The 14,585-nt window shown below is 42.6% G+C and overlaps 1 protein-coding gene across 2 annotated transcripts; it reads right to left on the bottom strand.

Moving 5' to 3' along the window:
* Window positions 1–1,181: 1,181 nt before the first annotated feature.
* On the bottom strand, window positions 1,182–11,160 carry LOC117851053 (protein MICRORCHIDIA 7). Of its 2 annotated transcripts, XM_034732958.2 has the most exons (20): window positions 10,671–11,157; window positions 10,261–10,338; window positions 10,121–10,155; window positions 9,946–10,024; window positions 9,573–9,665; window positions 9,388–9,472; window positions 9,028–9,103; window positions 8,426–8,551; window positions 8,143–8,241; window positions 7,817–7,918; window positions 7,385–7,543; window positions 7,194–7,289; window positions 7,047–7,098; window positions 6,863–6,974; window positions 6,689–6,759; window positions 5,165–5,577; window positions 3,285–3,379; window positions 2,264–2,339; window positions 1,760–1,882; window positions 1,182–1,615 (listed from the first exon to the last, which is right to left on the bottom strand). In XM_034732958.2, exons 1-20 carry the CDS (start codon window positions 11,065–11,067, stop codon window positions 1,547–1,549), a joined length of 2,436 nt encoding a protein of 811 aa, XP_034588849.1. In that variant the 5' UTR covers window positions 11,068–11,157; the 3' UTR covers window positions 1,182–1,546. The 2 variants fall into 2 exon arrangements, 1 of the variants encoding a protein (XP_034588849.1); XR_004639436.2 differs by lacking the exons at window positions 1,182–1,615; window positions 1,760–1,882; window positions 2,264–2,339 and adding an exon at window positions 4,418–4,808 and having other exon boundaries at window positions 3,328–3,379; window positions 10,671–11,160.
* Window positions 11,161–14,585: the final 3,425 nt, after the last annotated feature.

The raw sequence follows: 14,585 nt of genomic DNA, 5'->3' as shown, positions 1-14,585 counted from the left end.
CAAGGGACGGATAAGGAGCCAGTTACTCATCGTCATGAGATACGAGCAATCTAATCGCTCGATAGAAGCCCACGTCATTTTGATTTTTATAGATGCATAAATATTATTATATATAGAATATTTAAATATCTAATAAATTTATGAATATAAAAAATCTAAAATGACCTATTATTTGAGCAGAGGGAGTAGGAGACAGTGAAAGTTGCATGTTCATATCATTGACGCAAAAGAGCATAGGCTTTGATAGCGCAAATCACCGGATTATTTGATCGATTACCATATCGTTAATGTATATTTGTTAATAAAAATATCAACTGACTAATCCTAAAATAAGGCGCGAGAGATAAGGGAAAGGAGACTCGGCACATTAATTAATACAAGAGTGCTAAAAGACAGTAGTATATCATATTGGGCACAAATTTCAAATGATACTATATTTCAGGATGGAGAGCAATTGCAACCGAGTACCCCTCGTTGTCAAATATTGGATAACACCGTTGATCTTTTTTAGTCAATTGTTGAAGAACAATATTTGTTTAACGAATTAATTAAATAAAGTAAATTCAAAACCGCTATTTTTATTATTAAGGTATTTTAGATTTAACTTGTAGATTTATATTGTATAAATAGTAGAAAAAACAAAAAGCTATATGAATCAAACCGTCAAGAAATGATAGACGTATTTTGATCAAGGTCAAACTTTATAATTTTTGATTAATAATTAGTTAAAATATAAACATAATTAGTGTATAAAATTTGCATCAAAATATTTCTACTCAAAATTGTTTTAAGATAATATCGGGTCTTTAGTAATAGACCTACATTACATTACATTTTAAGAGAAATTAAGAGTCAAAATTTACTTTACAAAACTTTTCTCCATTTCTTCAAATACGTCTATCATTATCATTTCTAGACGGGAGGAGTATTTAAGAATAGAGGTAGTAGTCTATACGGGTAGGTCCGTAGGACTAGATCCTGTTACGTTGGCAGTCATCCGGCACCTTTTTGACTTGTGAACAACATGGTTGTGTCCTGAGCCTGTCCCTCACCTTTGGCTTTTACCGACAATGCAGACATGATCAGTTGAAGGGTTGATCACCACACACTTGTGCTATGTCGCAATGTTGGTACAGGGGTAGCACCACACGCAGAAAAGCATATTACAAAGTGGAAAGCACTAGCGAAGGTACATGTATCCATTATACAATACATGAGCCGAGTGGTGACTGGTGAGTAGTCCAGCCACCACAAGCGGCGGGTGAACTCTACCACCAGTAACAGGACTGCATCCACCTGAACCCGTTCGTTCGTGCTTATTAGCTAGTAGCACTCGAGCTCTCGTGGTACACACTACATACATATACATCGTATATACATGCACATCTAGCAACAGGGTGTAGAACACATATACCGAACATTCTGCTACTGCTAGCAGCTGCTCCCGCTACAGCCATTTCGACATTATTTGCACTACCCTGCACCACAGAAGAGATGGTGCCGATACACGCGCCACTACTGCAGTGAAGTTGCTTCCTCTGCTCCTTCATCTCTTGCGGCAGTTCCGAGCAGCATCGAGCTGCTTCATCAGGTCCTGGATAGTGGAAGAGGCATCCTGCAGCAGAGCTTACAGATAAGACAACTCATAGGATAGATGCGGAGTCAGCTTAATTTTGACGGCGACGTTTAATTTGCAACAGAGGGAACTGGAGCATATTGTTGGAATGAAGCAATGTGATGCACAGTTCCAAAGACTAACACTGAGCTTCCTCTTCAGGTTCCCCTCCTCTTGGTCGCGGTAGTTTCTTTCTTCTGCAAAGAGTTCTATCATTGCTTCTTGCTCCTTGTTTGCAGTGTCAAGTTGTTTCTCCATATCCTCGAGCTGAAAACAGAAGATGAAACTTCCTCAAGTACAAAAGAGTGCTAGGTGACCTTCAAGCCTCCCCAAAATACTAACATCATACTCCATAGCGATATGCAATCATTTAAAAAAGACGCAACGCCGGAAACTTTCTATGGGCAAGCCGTAAAGAAATGGTTGAGGGGGAACATAAGTTACATTGAGTGGTGTCCGATAAACATTTACAATTTTATCTTTTGTTAGGTACCAGACTTACATCTGTTGTTTTTTTTAATCATTGAACACGTTATTGTAACACTATAGTATGAATACAAGAAAAAGTGGTAATGCGCACAAGATACAAGAAACAGAAACCAGGTTTACTACCATGAATTCCAACTAACGAATCTTAAAGCTGCTTACCCTCTCGGTTAGGGACTTATTCTTATCCCGCTCGGTCTGCAGTTCCCTTGACAATGATTCCTGCACCATCAAGATCCTACAAAATAACAGAATTAAAATGGCATGCCATGTTCATGTTCTTGTTAAGTGTAGGAGTGTAATATGATGTACGGGTCAAGGGTAGTTCAGGTATTTATTTATGGCCTAGAGTCTTATCTCATGTAATATATTTGCCCCTTTGGGGCTATGCAATACAGTTAGATATTTACATTCTCATTTCATCTCCATCATCTACGAATCATAAATAACTCCTAATTTATGTAAAATGTGATGCACTAAAAGTAGTTTCAATACCCCTCAAGTCTATGGCGCAGGGTGGGCTGCAATTATATCCACTAATATTTTTGTGTTAATGAGGTCTGCTTTTTTGAACCCCAGGGACAAAACCCCAGTCCATATCCAATGCAACAGGACACAGAGTTCATACAAGTTCAGTCCAAACAAGAACACCACCGAGCAAGCTCACCCTGTTCACGTCCTGGCACAGCACACCCTATCCTAGCCGTTCAGGAGAAACCACTCACTGGAAACCGAAACCCAAGCAAATAACAAAGATTAATTTGAAAGATTGAGTATGATCCACTGATCAGTTCACACAAAAACTTATTGAAGAACACTGAAATTCCAGGCAACTTTTGGTTTAGTTTGAGCAATGTTAGGGTTGAATATTAGAGATTTTGGAGAAATTTGGATGGTAATGATAGTTTCAATGGTCACTAATCATGTAACAATTTTAATAAATAAATAATCGAGCAGCAGCTGGTAGTTTAGGCATAAAACACAATCTCCCTCCATTATTTTTTCATTTATTGTCCTTGAACCGTGCCATCGAACTTAGTCAAAGTTATGTCTATATGACATGAGAAGTTATCAACGACAAACAAAAATAATAATCAACCAGTTAATGTTAGCCAAGTTAAGGGGAAGGTTTTACTAGATTTTGAGTGAAAATAAAAGTGGATAAAGCACTTCCAATTTCTACCTATCCTTTAATGATGAATTTTCTTCCTTCAACTGCTTGATAATAGCTTCAGGGTGAACACTAGATTGCCCATCTCCATTAGTTACATTTGCTTCCTGGAAAGCAGACACCAGAAAATATGAATAAATATTTGGTTCATAATTACGAATAGATCAATGCAATTTGCAACTGGCAAACAATGATCTCTTAGGTATCTGTATATGCTGGTACTACCATAAACAACTAAAAACTTTCAAACCAAGTCAGCGACATTAATGCATTATTCAAGTTAATGGGGACTAGATTCTCTTTTCCTATCGGTTCTACAAGTCCTTACTTTGATATACAATATATTTTACTAGACCTGCTTCATGCTTAAATAGTTTTGTATGTGTTTTTTGAGAGGGATAAAAATCTAATTCTGTTAACAAGTTTGCCATCTTCAGCCTATATTAGCCTGTATTGGTCTGCTCGCATAAGGTATTTAGATAAATATTCTTAGTTTGTTACATAGGAGTAGGAGGCAAAATTAAGGGCTCGTTTGGCAGGGCAGGGCTGTGACTGGCTGAAACGGCTCCGGTTGTGACTCCTCTGGTAGAGGAGCTTCTCTGGTGGAGCTGAAACCGTTTTGGAAAATGTTTGGCAAAACGGCTTCTCCTATTTTAAGAATGTATACCGTTCTGAAAAGTGTTTGGCAAGACGGCTTTTCCTGTAACTTTAAGAATGTATATGAGAGATCAAATATCCTATATGCCCTTAACTATGTAGCTTGTTTGAATGGATGAATTGAATGTTTAATATTAGTTTATAATTTGTGTTTATTTGAAATTAGTTTTGGAAAACATTTGGCAAAACGGCTTGACTTGATTTTTCCTAGATGCGCAGAAGTAGTAAAATGTCCAATATGGTTTTAGCTATTTTCTTCTTGAATTTATAATGTGATTTCATATGGATTGAAGTAAGATCAATGAACAAAATATAGATTAATAATGAAATTAATTGCTTGTTATATGATTAGAAAACCTGTTCTTTTTTTATATGAGAAAAGCCCCTTCATTTTTCTAATTCTAGCTTATCTTATCCGTTTCTCCCTTTCCCTGGACCCGTACATCCCTATCCTCCGCCGCGCAACCCGTGGCTCTGCTTGTCCCTACCGCTACGCCCACGCCCTCGCCGTTCTTCTCTATCCCTGCCGCGCAGCTCCTCCGCAACCTCGCTCTAGCCACGCCATGCTGCACCCCTGCCGTTCTTCTCCGTCATCGTGCTGCATCTCCGCCTGCCCGCCCACATCTCAGCTGCGCGCTCCGTCGCTGCTGCCCGGTCACCCATGCCGCCTCCATTGACAAGGGCCAAGGACGGATGGATGGAGGTGGAGCCACGGGAAGCCAGTTATTTGGCCTCCGGCTCCATTGGTAGGCTTGTCTCAGCGGGTTTTCCGGGGCTCCAGATGGCTTTGTCAGTGAAGCCATTTTCACTTCCCCCGTTTGGTAGAGCTCGTTGAGAAGCTGGTGAAGAAGCCCTTGACGGAGCCGTGCCAAAGAGGCCCTAAGAGCACAAGAAGACCTCTTATTACCCAAAATTTATTATTTTCCGTCTTACAATAAATGACTATAGAAGAAAATAAGCCCTTATTATTTATTGTCTTTATTTTGACTAAATCTGAGCAAAGCTGCATAGAGAGTATTGTTTCCTTTTTTTCCTGGGTCCCAGAGCTACTCAGTATCAGACCAGGCACTCTCACACGTTGTACATGTTAGGCATAGAAAGAGAGATTGACTTGCAAGTGTGTGGCATGGTTTATTTAATACTACCAAGGACAGTTGAAACAAACAAAGATAACAGTGGCAGAGAGTGAAATACGTGCCCAGAAAAAAAATATAACAGTGAGAGATAGAAAATACCTTTGACTTGTATCTGGCCGCAATCCTCTCACTTCGTTTTACTCCAGCGAGCGACAGTGAAGGCAAACTAGTATTCACCTTATGAAAAGATTTTTCAGGTGTCCTCAGGACAGGGGAAGTTGATCTGGATGGGGTTCCTGCAAGCTCAGTATCGCCATCACTTGTATTTGACGAACCATGCAAAACTGATCTTTCAGGTCTTATTTTTCTTGCAGACTTTTCAGCTCTCTGCTGGGATATTGTTCTTGAAGAGAACTCCCTGTTGGGAGAACTAGGCTTGGTCATCCGGGGGGATGGCATGCTTGCATTCATATTCTTATTTGCTGGGTCAGAACATGATCTGTCAGCGTTTTTGACTCTTTGCAAATAATTTGACTTCTGGGAACCTTTCTCAAATCGGCGTGATGACAGCCCTGCATGTACAGTATCATCAACTGAGCTATCTCTCCCAACTAAGGACAAACGACATGCTTAATCAAACAACAGTCATTGCATGAACCCTATGATTTAGCATATATAACCTCTAAATATTTCCTCAATAAGGACTACTTTTTCAGTAGTGCAAACAAAACCATGTTATGCCACTAACTACACTTTGATAATTTCCATGATTCCTGTTTCAAAATTAAAAGGGTGTTGCATATCTACTAGTTACCTAATGCCAAGTTTTTTTTAACGAAACAGAAGGGGCAAGCCTATTCTGATTAATATATTAAAAAAGAAGAGTAGAAAGAAGTGAAAAACAACAAAAGAAAAGGAAAGGAAAACAGAAGACTAAATTACATAAAGGGTTCTAGCCAGGTGGTAATGTCTGGGAAGTATCTGTTCTTTGCCCTGTGCATAAGCATGGCAAACTCATAGGTGAATTTGGCCTTTACTGTCTCTGAGGTTGGAGCAATGTGATTGAAGATCTGATCAATCCTCACTGTCCAGATACCCCAGGCCATTAGTATAACACTAAGCTTTTGATATCACACTTTTTCCCATGGTAGTGAGCCTTTTTTAGGGTCCCTAGAAACATTCCAATATGTACCAATACTATAACTTGAGATCGGTACATCCTGTGCCGAATTTTGTACCTATGGTACTAAATCTTGGTACCTCCCAACTTATAATTATTAGTGGTATCTCCAAGGATGCTAAAAACGCTCGTGTTGTACATTGGATAAAATCATTGGTGTGTAGCAGAAATGTCGAAAAAAAAATCTGGTTGCTACCACATGATGATCATTTGGCATTCCGTTGGTATGAAACCAAGTGAAGAGGGAAAACCGTTTTTGCATGTTTATGACATAAACTTGGTTTCTCCATGAAGATTCAGAATGAAAATGACTAGATGGTTACACCTTGGAATAATCTGTAGGACATATGAAACGTAGTGACTGGAGGTGATCTATGCAGATTCAAGAAATATATGAATGCCTTTCAAGCCATTCATGTTAGGTTATGGATCATCTAACGATAAAAATGAAACATGCGCCTGGACAACCAATCCAAACAGACAAAACAGGAACATAAGCCTACCTCTTTTTCCTGTCCCAGAACTTGTGCTATCACTATCGACGCAATAACCGATTCGATGACGATTATCTGACCTGAAAAAACAAAATTCATATTAAGATTAGAGGAATCTCTCTACAATATATGATGTGCTAGTTGGTCACAAAACAGATATTGCCAAGTGACAACAAAACAAACCAATATTTCTTCTGGATTCGGTTTAGTCGTGCTTCTAGTCTTGCTAGACAATTTGTGCGTTCAAAGTCCTGCTTATCATGAGCTGGTTCTACGAAGTTTACTTCTAGTACACCTGCATACAAGATATATCAACGAAACACAAAATACCTATCCCTAAAAGGTGACCCACAACAGGATTCCATACCTATAATACCACGGCCACCAGATCCAGCAGCAGTCCATACTCTCCAGAAAGGCTAAAAGAAATAAATATGCTTAGCCTGCTTCTTCTTTCAATTGGATATAAAGCTCATATTCTTCGTTGATACACATGGGGTTGGTAACAGAATACCTTTATTAGGCGGTTTTTGTGGTAAACATTAAACCCTTGAATGTCAATATGATGTTTGGCATCTTTAACAAAACCAATTGTCACAATAGCAGCCATCTGAAAAATTGAGATGAGGGAAAATGACATGTTACTAAATCAATTTACATGTGTATGTGTACTAAAAACTGTGAGACAATGCTCATAATGTTTACATGTGTATCCTTTGGAAATCCATTGGCCATTGCTGGCTTATAAGTAATTTTCTTCTTTAGCATTAGATCATTGACAATATTATGGTGCTCAATCTCTATTCCCCGTAAAATCATTCGGAAGTTATCTGGGAGCCAAAGATATAAAATTGATGCATAACTCTGCACAGAAGAAACAAAAATTAGTGTTTGCAGAACCATAATACTCATTTTGTTCTTTCATATAAAAGTTTTCCTAATGCCTTTTTTACTGCTTGCACAGTTCAGTAAAATGCTGTATAGTGGACCAAATATTCAGTTTAACAGTTGTTGCTGTATCATTTTTCATTTTGCAACATTTTGCAAGGGTCCCTATATTGATTGTGAGTTTATGGCACACAACTGCAATAACTGAAACTGACTGGCACAAATGCACAAGTACAATCTGAAACTTACCCTGAGAGAATGTCTATAAGTAAAGAAGTGTTTGGAGTTTGGAAACTGATTTGCCTTCTGGATATTTTTCTGATCTCGATTAACACCTCTAATCTGAATATCCTGCAATTTGAGCATCAACAAGAATCATAGTTACCCATCTTTTGTCAATATGAACTAGTCAACTAGTTACTATTCCCTCCGTTTCAAATTGTAGGCCGTTTTGGCTTTTCTAAGTTCATAGATGTTTGCATGCATCTAGACATACACTATATTTAGGTGCATACAAACATCGGAAAAGCCAAAACGACTTACAATTTGGGACGGAGGGAGTAGTTGGCACTTACATTTGCGTCAGCATCAAAATCAAGCTCCAACTCTCCTTCATCATCCTCCCACAGATTGTATATAACAATTCGAGTTCCTTGTTCCCCTATGGAGCCAAACTACAAAAAAACAGCATACAGCCATCAAGAACATGCATTTATGCTTTCGTTGGAATATGACCGTATAAATTTCATTGCTACATCTATTCTCCAAAGAAGAAATCATGACAATGGGAAGCCTCAAACAGTTGCAAATACAGCTACATTTACAGCCACCAGATGATCAATTTAACACTAGCTATACCTCCTGGATAAGTTCTGCTTCAGTGGCATAAGGAGACCATTGTATTATGGTCTCTAAGCTCATACGCCAATCAGTCCATCTCGTGCGCACCTTCCTTTTCCATCCCTGTTCTTTTTCATAATCAATCTGCAAGAGTTTTGTACAAGCATCACTGCATCAATGAAAGGTCATGTTCAATTCTCTACTTTCACAACATAAACAAAAAATCGAAGACACAGTTTAATGTGGCACAAAGATATGAATTTCAAGGCCATTTCAGTTCATCCTCACAAACCATGCACATGCGACAACCATGCCTGCACTCTTCACTTAAGGGTTGAGTCAGATGTTGAATTCATTTGGAACCTTTTGAGTTACATATGCTATTACACCTTCAATCAGCAACACAATAATAATCCATCCATATTGTTCTAATTCAAACTTGTTGGTGTCACAATTACCCAGTAGACTCTTCATTATAGAAAAAAAATCATCTAACTAGCATTGCCAAAAGAATCTGCTGCTAAAGCAACAACAACTATCATAAACATAAAGACGATGCACGTAATAAAGCAATGGTGAATTGCTTTTAAAAAATAAAGCAATGGTGAAGTCAAGCTTGCCATAGGAACAATGATATCTTCTTTGTTGGTGCTCCTAAGGAAGGTGTATGATAGCATCCCAATGCTTTGCGTGGACCTTTTATGCAAATGAGAGGAAGAGGGGAAATGTTGTTATCAGCTTTGAAAGGAAAATAAGCCAAAAAATCATATAAAGACATAACTGAAGCAAAATTCAGTCCTACTTGTTATGAAAAATTTAATGGTAAATTTAGCATGTTTGATCTAACTAATCTTATCAAGGTTAACAATGTTTTACTGCAGTTACTTCAAATCGACATATGCCAGGGTTGCATGTGGGATAGTAACACAAACTTAGTGATAAGATACACTTCTGTCATATTTCAAGGTAATGAATAAAACCTTGTTCCTTCAATACCACGACTACGTGAAAATACTAAGACATCAGCACCAAGTCTCATCGTACTTGTCTTAAAACCATTTCCATCTGAAAGAAGCATAGTAAGCAGACTGAATCTGTGCTGTAATCAACAGACCAAAAGTGCAGATAAAAAACAATCATATTTCATTCCTCCCTCCAAACTTACATTGTCCAATGGTATTCTTAACTTTGCTCTTTGCAGAATAACCCAAGGACATGCAATGCCGCATCTTATCTGGGTTCATTCCACCACCATCATCTATCAACAATTTAAATTTTAAAATAGAAGTAATATCAGGTGCAAGATAGACAATTATTGGCAACATTACTTCTACATTCATAATCTTTAGTAAACCACTTACCTCTACATTCACAATCTTTAGTGAACCACTTTTTGTAAAATCATAAAAGCATGGCATGAAGTTTTTTCTAATAAAAAAGATGTTTTCGCTGCCTAGGCTAGTTTGCGGATCCAAAACCTCATCAAATCAGATCATGTAGTACATCATTTCAACCAAGCAAGATAGATGGCTTCACACCTTCAATAAGCAGCATCCGAGTCCCATCTTTCTTATTTTCTATCATGTCAATTTTCACAAATGTAGCTCCGTTTGCGACCTTGCAGAGAAACATGCACAGTAAGCACACAAGGATCGACTAATTGACACCTTAAATAAGAAGAAGAAATCCACATTTCTGGTCAAGCATACATACTTCATCAAGAGAGTTATCCAGTAGCTCGGCGAAAGCTGCAAAATCATAATTTAGCAGTAGTTATAGCCAAGAAAGTTGGGCGAAAAAAAATTGCCTTGCTGCTTGGACATGCATTTGCAGATAGGTGAAGTGGCAAGTACCTCCTAGAGCCCACTTGTGGCTTGTCGCGTTGGAATGCAGAAACTTGGGATGCACGCGGACATGCTCCATTCCAGAATCTGACAATAGCAAATACAGAACAACCGAAAAATCATGCATGCTGGTCATATAATTTACAAAAGATAAAAGAGTTTCCCCACCAATTTTCATATCAGAGCGTGTCATGACAAAATACGTGCATGCTCAGAATAATATCCTAGAAAGAATAAACAAAGACGTTCTTCTTTCAGAGTTATTCCCTGAAAAAATCGACATGCAATGCAGTAGCAGAAATCCAACTACACTTGACTTTTCTCTGCTACCCTGCCCAGCACCTTCTCTGTTTATTTCTACCACCAGTCGGCGGTGGGAACAGAACAGTGACGGAGATAACGCGGAGGGAACCACTTACCAGTATGCTCCGCCGCCTCCACGGCAAGCAGGTGGGGACTGCCGTCGTAGTCGCCGGCCTTCCAGAACTGCTTCGTTACGGTCCTCTCCAGCGCCGGAGGCGGGAGCAACCTCCCCGGTGGCAGCGGGAGGGGCTCCAGGAAGCCGGCTGGGACCGCGGAGCCCGCGGCCAAGATCCTCGCCTTCTTTTCCTCTCGATCCCCGCCATTGCCTCGCCCCACCGCAAGCCACGGCCTCTTCCCGCCCCCGCCGCCGGGGTCGTCGGACTCCGTGTCGCTGCTGCTCACGTCGATCACCACCTCCAGCGCTCCATCACCGCCAACTCCTCCTCCTCCCCCTCCAGCCACGACGACCGGCGTCGCCGCGAGGCGCCGGTCGGTGGGCGCCATGGCCTTCATTCGGAGCAATGGGCTGCTAGAAATGCTAGCTCCGCGAGGGGCCGGCAGCTCGCTCTCTGTTTTTAGGTGGGCAGCTGCCTATGGCAGGCAGGGAGCCAGGGAGTGGTAAAAGATAAAACTAAAAGGTGACGGGAAAGGTCGGCCTGGACTGTCACGGGACAGCCGTGGGATGCCACGCGGGCGCATGCATGGCAGGGCCCACTTCGCTGAGATGATGACATGCCCAGCAGCGCCAGGACCTTCCATGGCCTTAGTTCACCCCCCACTCCCAACTTTAGCACTATGCAAAAAGAAGATTCCCTATCACATCAAATTTGCAGTTCATGCATGGAATACTAAATGTAGACGAAATTAAAAACTAATTGCACAGTTTTATTGTACTTTGCGAGACGAATCTTTTAAACCTAATTAGTCAATGTTTGGACAATAATTCACAAATACAAACGAAACGCTACAGTATGCTACAGTGTTGTAACAGTAATTTGACACATCCAAACTTTGGCAACTAAACAAGGCCTAAGCGGTGGATCCACGTGCTCGCCACCGAATGTCCCAGGTCATGAGCAAGGTTGCCGTATCCTGGATTCTACAAAAATAATAGTATATTCTTTTTGCATGTTGATCCTTTTTCATAAGATTTTTTACGTTTGGACTCACGGTAAATGTTGGATTTTGGTCCATACGTGGCCCAATCTGAAAATTTCAAAGCACGCACAACCTTTAATCTATATTGCTAATTCAAGGAGAGGTTATCTTGCTTAAATATGGGAGTCTCCTTTCTATGCAAAATGGGTGCAAATGAGAGAAAAGGAGACTGTTGTTACACGCATGCGCAGCTCGCGCGCATTTTCACGTGAAAAATCGTGTGACTTGTGACTTCGCGTACGTGTACAGCAGGCTGTTGTTTGTGCAATTACTATTTTTTTTATACTGAGCCTAATGGCAATTCAATGATATTGAAACTGCCATTTTAAACAACAATAAGGAGCGTCAGTTTCTACAATTTGATGGTAGCAGTTTCTGTCATTCAAAATTAGCAGTTTCTACTATTTTATGAAGCTATTTGATGGGGAAAACTGATGCACTATTGAGTCTATAAAATTAGGAGACGTCCTGATTGAATAGAGGTTGAAAACACGCTCGCATTCCCACTTGCTGCGCTGAACCTTTTGCTGCTGCGTCTCGTCGACCTTCGAACTCGGTGTGCACCGGACTTGAAGGGAAGCGGGATCTCCGAAACCACTGCCGCGAGACTCCTGCACGGGGCGGCAATCAGGTTTTTGGGCAGCGTCTACACGCGACCGCTTGGTGACTGCAACACCTACAACACGTTCGACCACGTTCTACGCGGAATTATTGAGTAATGTCCCTGCAACACCTTGTTCTAGTCAATATGTTGCCTATTTACATGTGTTGTGCTTGCGTCAATTTTCATCTATGTGTTTTTCCTCCAAATAAAATCTGGAATGTTTTTAGGCACATTATTCCAACAGTCCAAAAACCTGATTGTGTCTATTTTTGTTATAGCAATGGCAAATGCATCTGATGCCATGAAACCTGAGAGGTTTGGAGGTGAGAACTTCTGCAGATGGCAGACAAGGGCCAAGTTTTGGCTCATGTCATTGGGACTGTGTGTTGGGATACGAGGTAGGCTACACTAGCGTAAATCAAAATTTCTATCGCATAAAACCAGGAAGAACTGCCGTATAAGGATCACGGGATTACCACTCGACGCACTACTGGTGCGGAAGATGTAGATTTGCGTCGATGCAGCGAAGACGATCAACGTAGTCGTACGTAGTCGATCACGTCAACGTCCAGCAGCTCCTCAGCAGCTCGTCCACGTGCAGCAAGATCGCCCTTGTGCCGCGGCTCGTCGTCGGCTCGTCGACGACTCGTCCAAGTGCTGCAGGCGCAACACCTCCAAGGTATCCACACGTGCAGGGAGGAAGCGACGCAAGCCGAACTACTAGATCCGCGAGTTGCAACAGGCGAGGGCGTGGGAGGCGCGGCAGATGTGTTTCGCCAAAAAGGTGTAAACCCTAGGGCGCCCCCGTCCCTCTATTTATAGAGGTTCCTAACGGGCCTCTGGGTCCGAGGCCCATTAGTACTTGTAAACCTAATCCAACTCGGATCACATCCGAATTGGGCTTCCAGCCCTTAAGTGTGTGACCCTATGGGTTCGGATATGTATAGACATGGCCCGAGTACTCCTACTCGGCCCAATAGTCGGTAGCGGCCTCTAGCAAGACGTGCCAACTCCTATACGCACACGAAGATCATATCAGACGAACCATCACAACATAATATACATGCTATTCCCTTTGTGTAACGACCGACCCCTAAGCCTTTCCAGTTAGTCTTGATCTCAGCCCTTAAGCTTAGTCAGCTGTTTTGCTTGACCGCACCTAAGTGCCCAGTTTTCCGCCGGTCCCGACCCCTGAGATCCGACCCCTTCCTGCTTCGCTCCTCTCCCGACCCCGGCGAGCTCAGTCCACCGTCGGATTCTGCTGATCCTTCTCACCCATCCGATCTATCCACCGGTAGACCCGCGAGATATTTTCCAGATCCCCCGAGCCAGCCGCACTCGAGTTGCATGGCCGCCCCAGAGTCTTCCTGCCGCGTGGCTCGTCTTCTCCGACGCCATCGCTCAGTTTTATCTCTGGCAAGCAACAGAGTGGGTTCCCGCGCCCCCTTTCCCCAATAGCAGCGGAAGCCCTCTGCACCCCTTTCTGCAGAACCTCGTCTCCCGCGCCCATCATCACGCCACCAGATCCCGGCCCCAGAGCCCGATGTCGCCCGTCTTTTCCGTCCCTTCAGCCACAGTTGCGCCGCCCGGTCGCCGCTACACGATGATTCCTCCACCGCCAACCCCGACCGCGGCCGCGACAGTTCCTTTCCCCGCTCTGTCAGACGCCGCCCGACAATCTGTTGTTCCGCGCTCTCCCCCGCGCCCGCGTCCACCTGTCTTCTCACCTGTGCGCCCTCGATTCTAGCGCCGTTAAACCGGTCGCTTCTATCGCCTCTTCCGCACGACGACGCCCGCTTTCCGCCAAATCTCAACCACCAGTCTACCCGCCCCTACGCCGCCCTGACGGCAGAACGCAATGATCGCTGGTGTCACCCCCAGAGTTCTGCACCACCGCCCTCTTTGCTCAATCGCCGCCCCGGCAGAGCACTCCATTGCTTCTTCCCGGCCTTCGCGCCGCTCCCCTTCTCTCTCTCTGCGCCATTTCCTTCCCTCTACTCCAGCAGCTATAAAAGGAATGCCCCCGTCGCCGGAGTTTCCCTCCGCTCTTGTTGCCCTTAGCCTTCTCTAGCTCCCTGCTCAAGCTCCTAGCGCCACCCACCCAGTTCTTGAGGAGTCTCTCTCAGTTCTCCCTAAGTCACCGAGCCGCTTGCTCCTCCGTGCTGCGTCCAAGCTCTCTTGTGATCCGCAAGAAGCAGCGCCGCTGCCGGAGCATTGCCAGTCTTAGCCCTTGCTCGAAGCTTTAGTCCCTCCGCCCAAGTCTGCTTCT

This window comes from Setaria viridis, chromosome 1 (genome assembly GCF_005286985.2).
Source record: "Setaria viridis chromosome 1, Setaria_viridis_v4.0, whole genome shotgun sequence".
Classification (NCBI taxonomy): Eukaryota; Viridiplantae; Streptophyta; class Magnoliopsida; order Poales; family Poaceae; genus Setaria; species Setaria viridis.
Note: the sequence above shows the minus strand (reverse complement) of the source record. Positions and strands in the feature narration are given on the sequence as shown.

What these genes read in the sequence shown, in the direction of transcription:
- LOC117851053 (XM_034732958.2), bottom strand. Translation starts at nt 11,067, where the DNA reads ATGAAGGCCATGGCGCCCACCGACCGGCGCCTCGCGGCGACGCCGGTC. An exon ending in TGGATAACTCTCTTGATGAA is followed by an intron (nt 10,025 to 10,120) that starts GTATGTATGCTT and finishes TTTCTCTGCAAG; the next exon opens with GTCGCAAACGGAGCTACATT. An exon ending in CGGCCAGATACAAGTCAAAG is followed by an intron (nt 3,380 to 5,164) that starts GTATTTTCTATC and finishes TCTGCTTTCCAG; the next exon opens with GAAGCAAATGTAACTAATGG.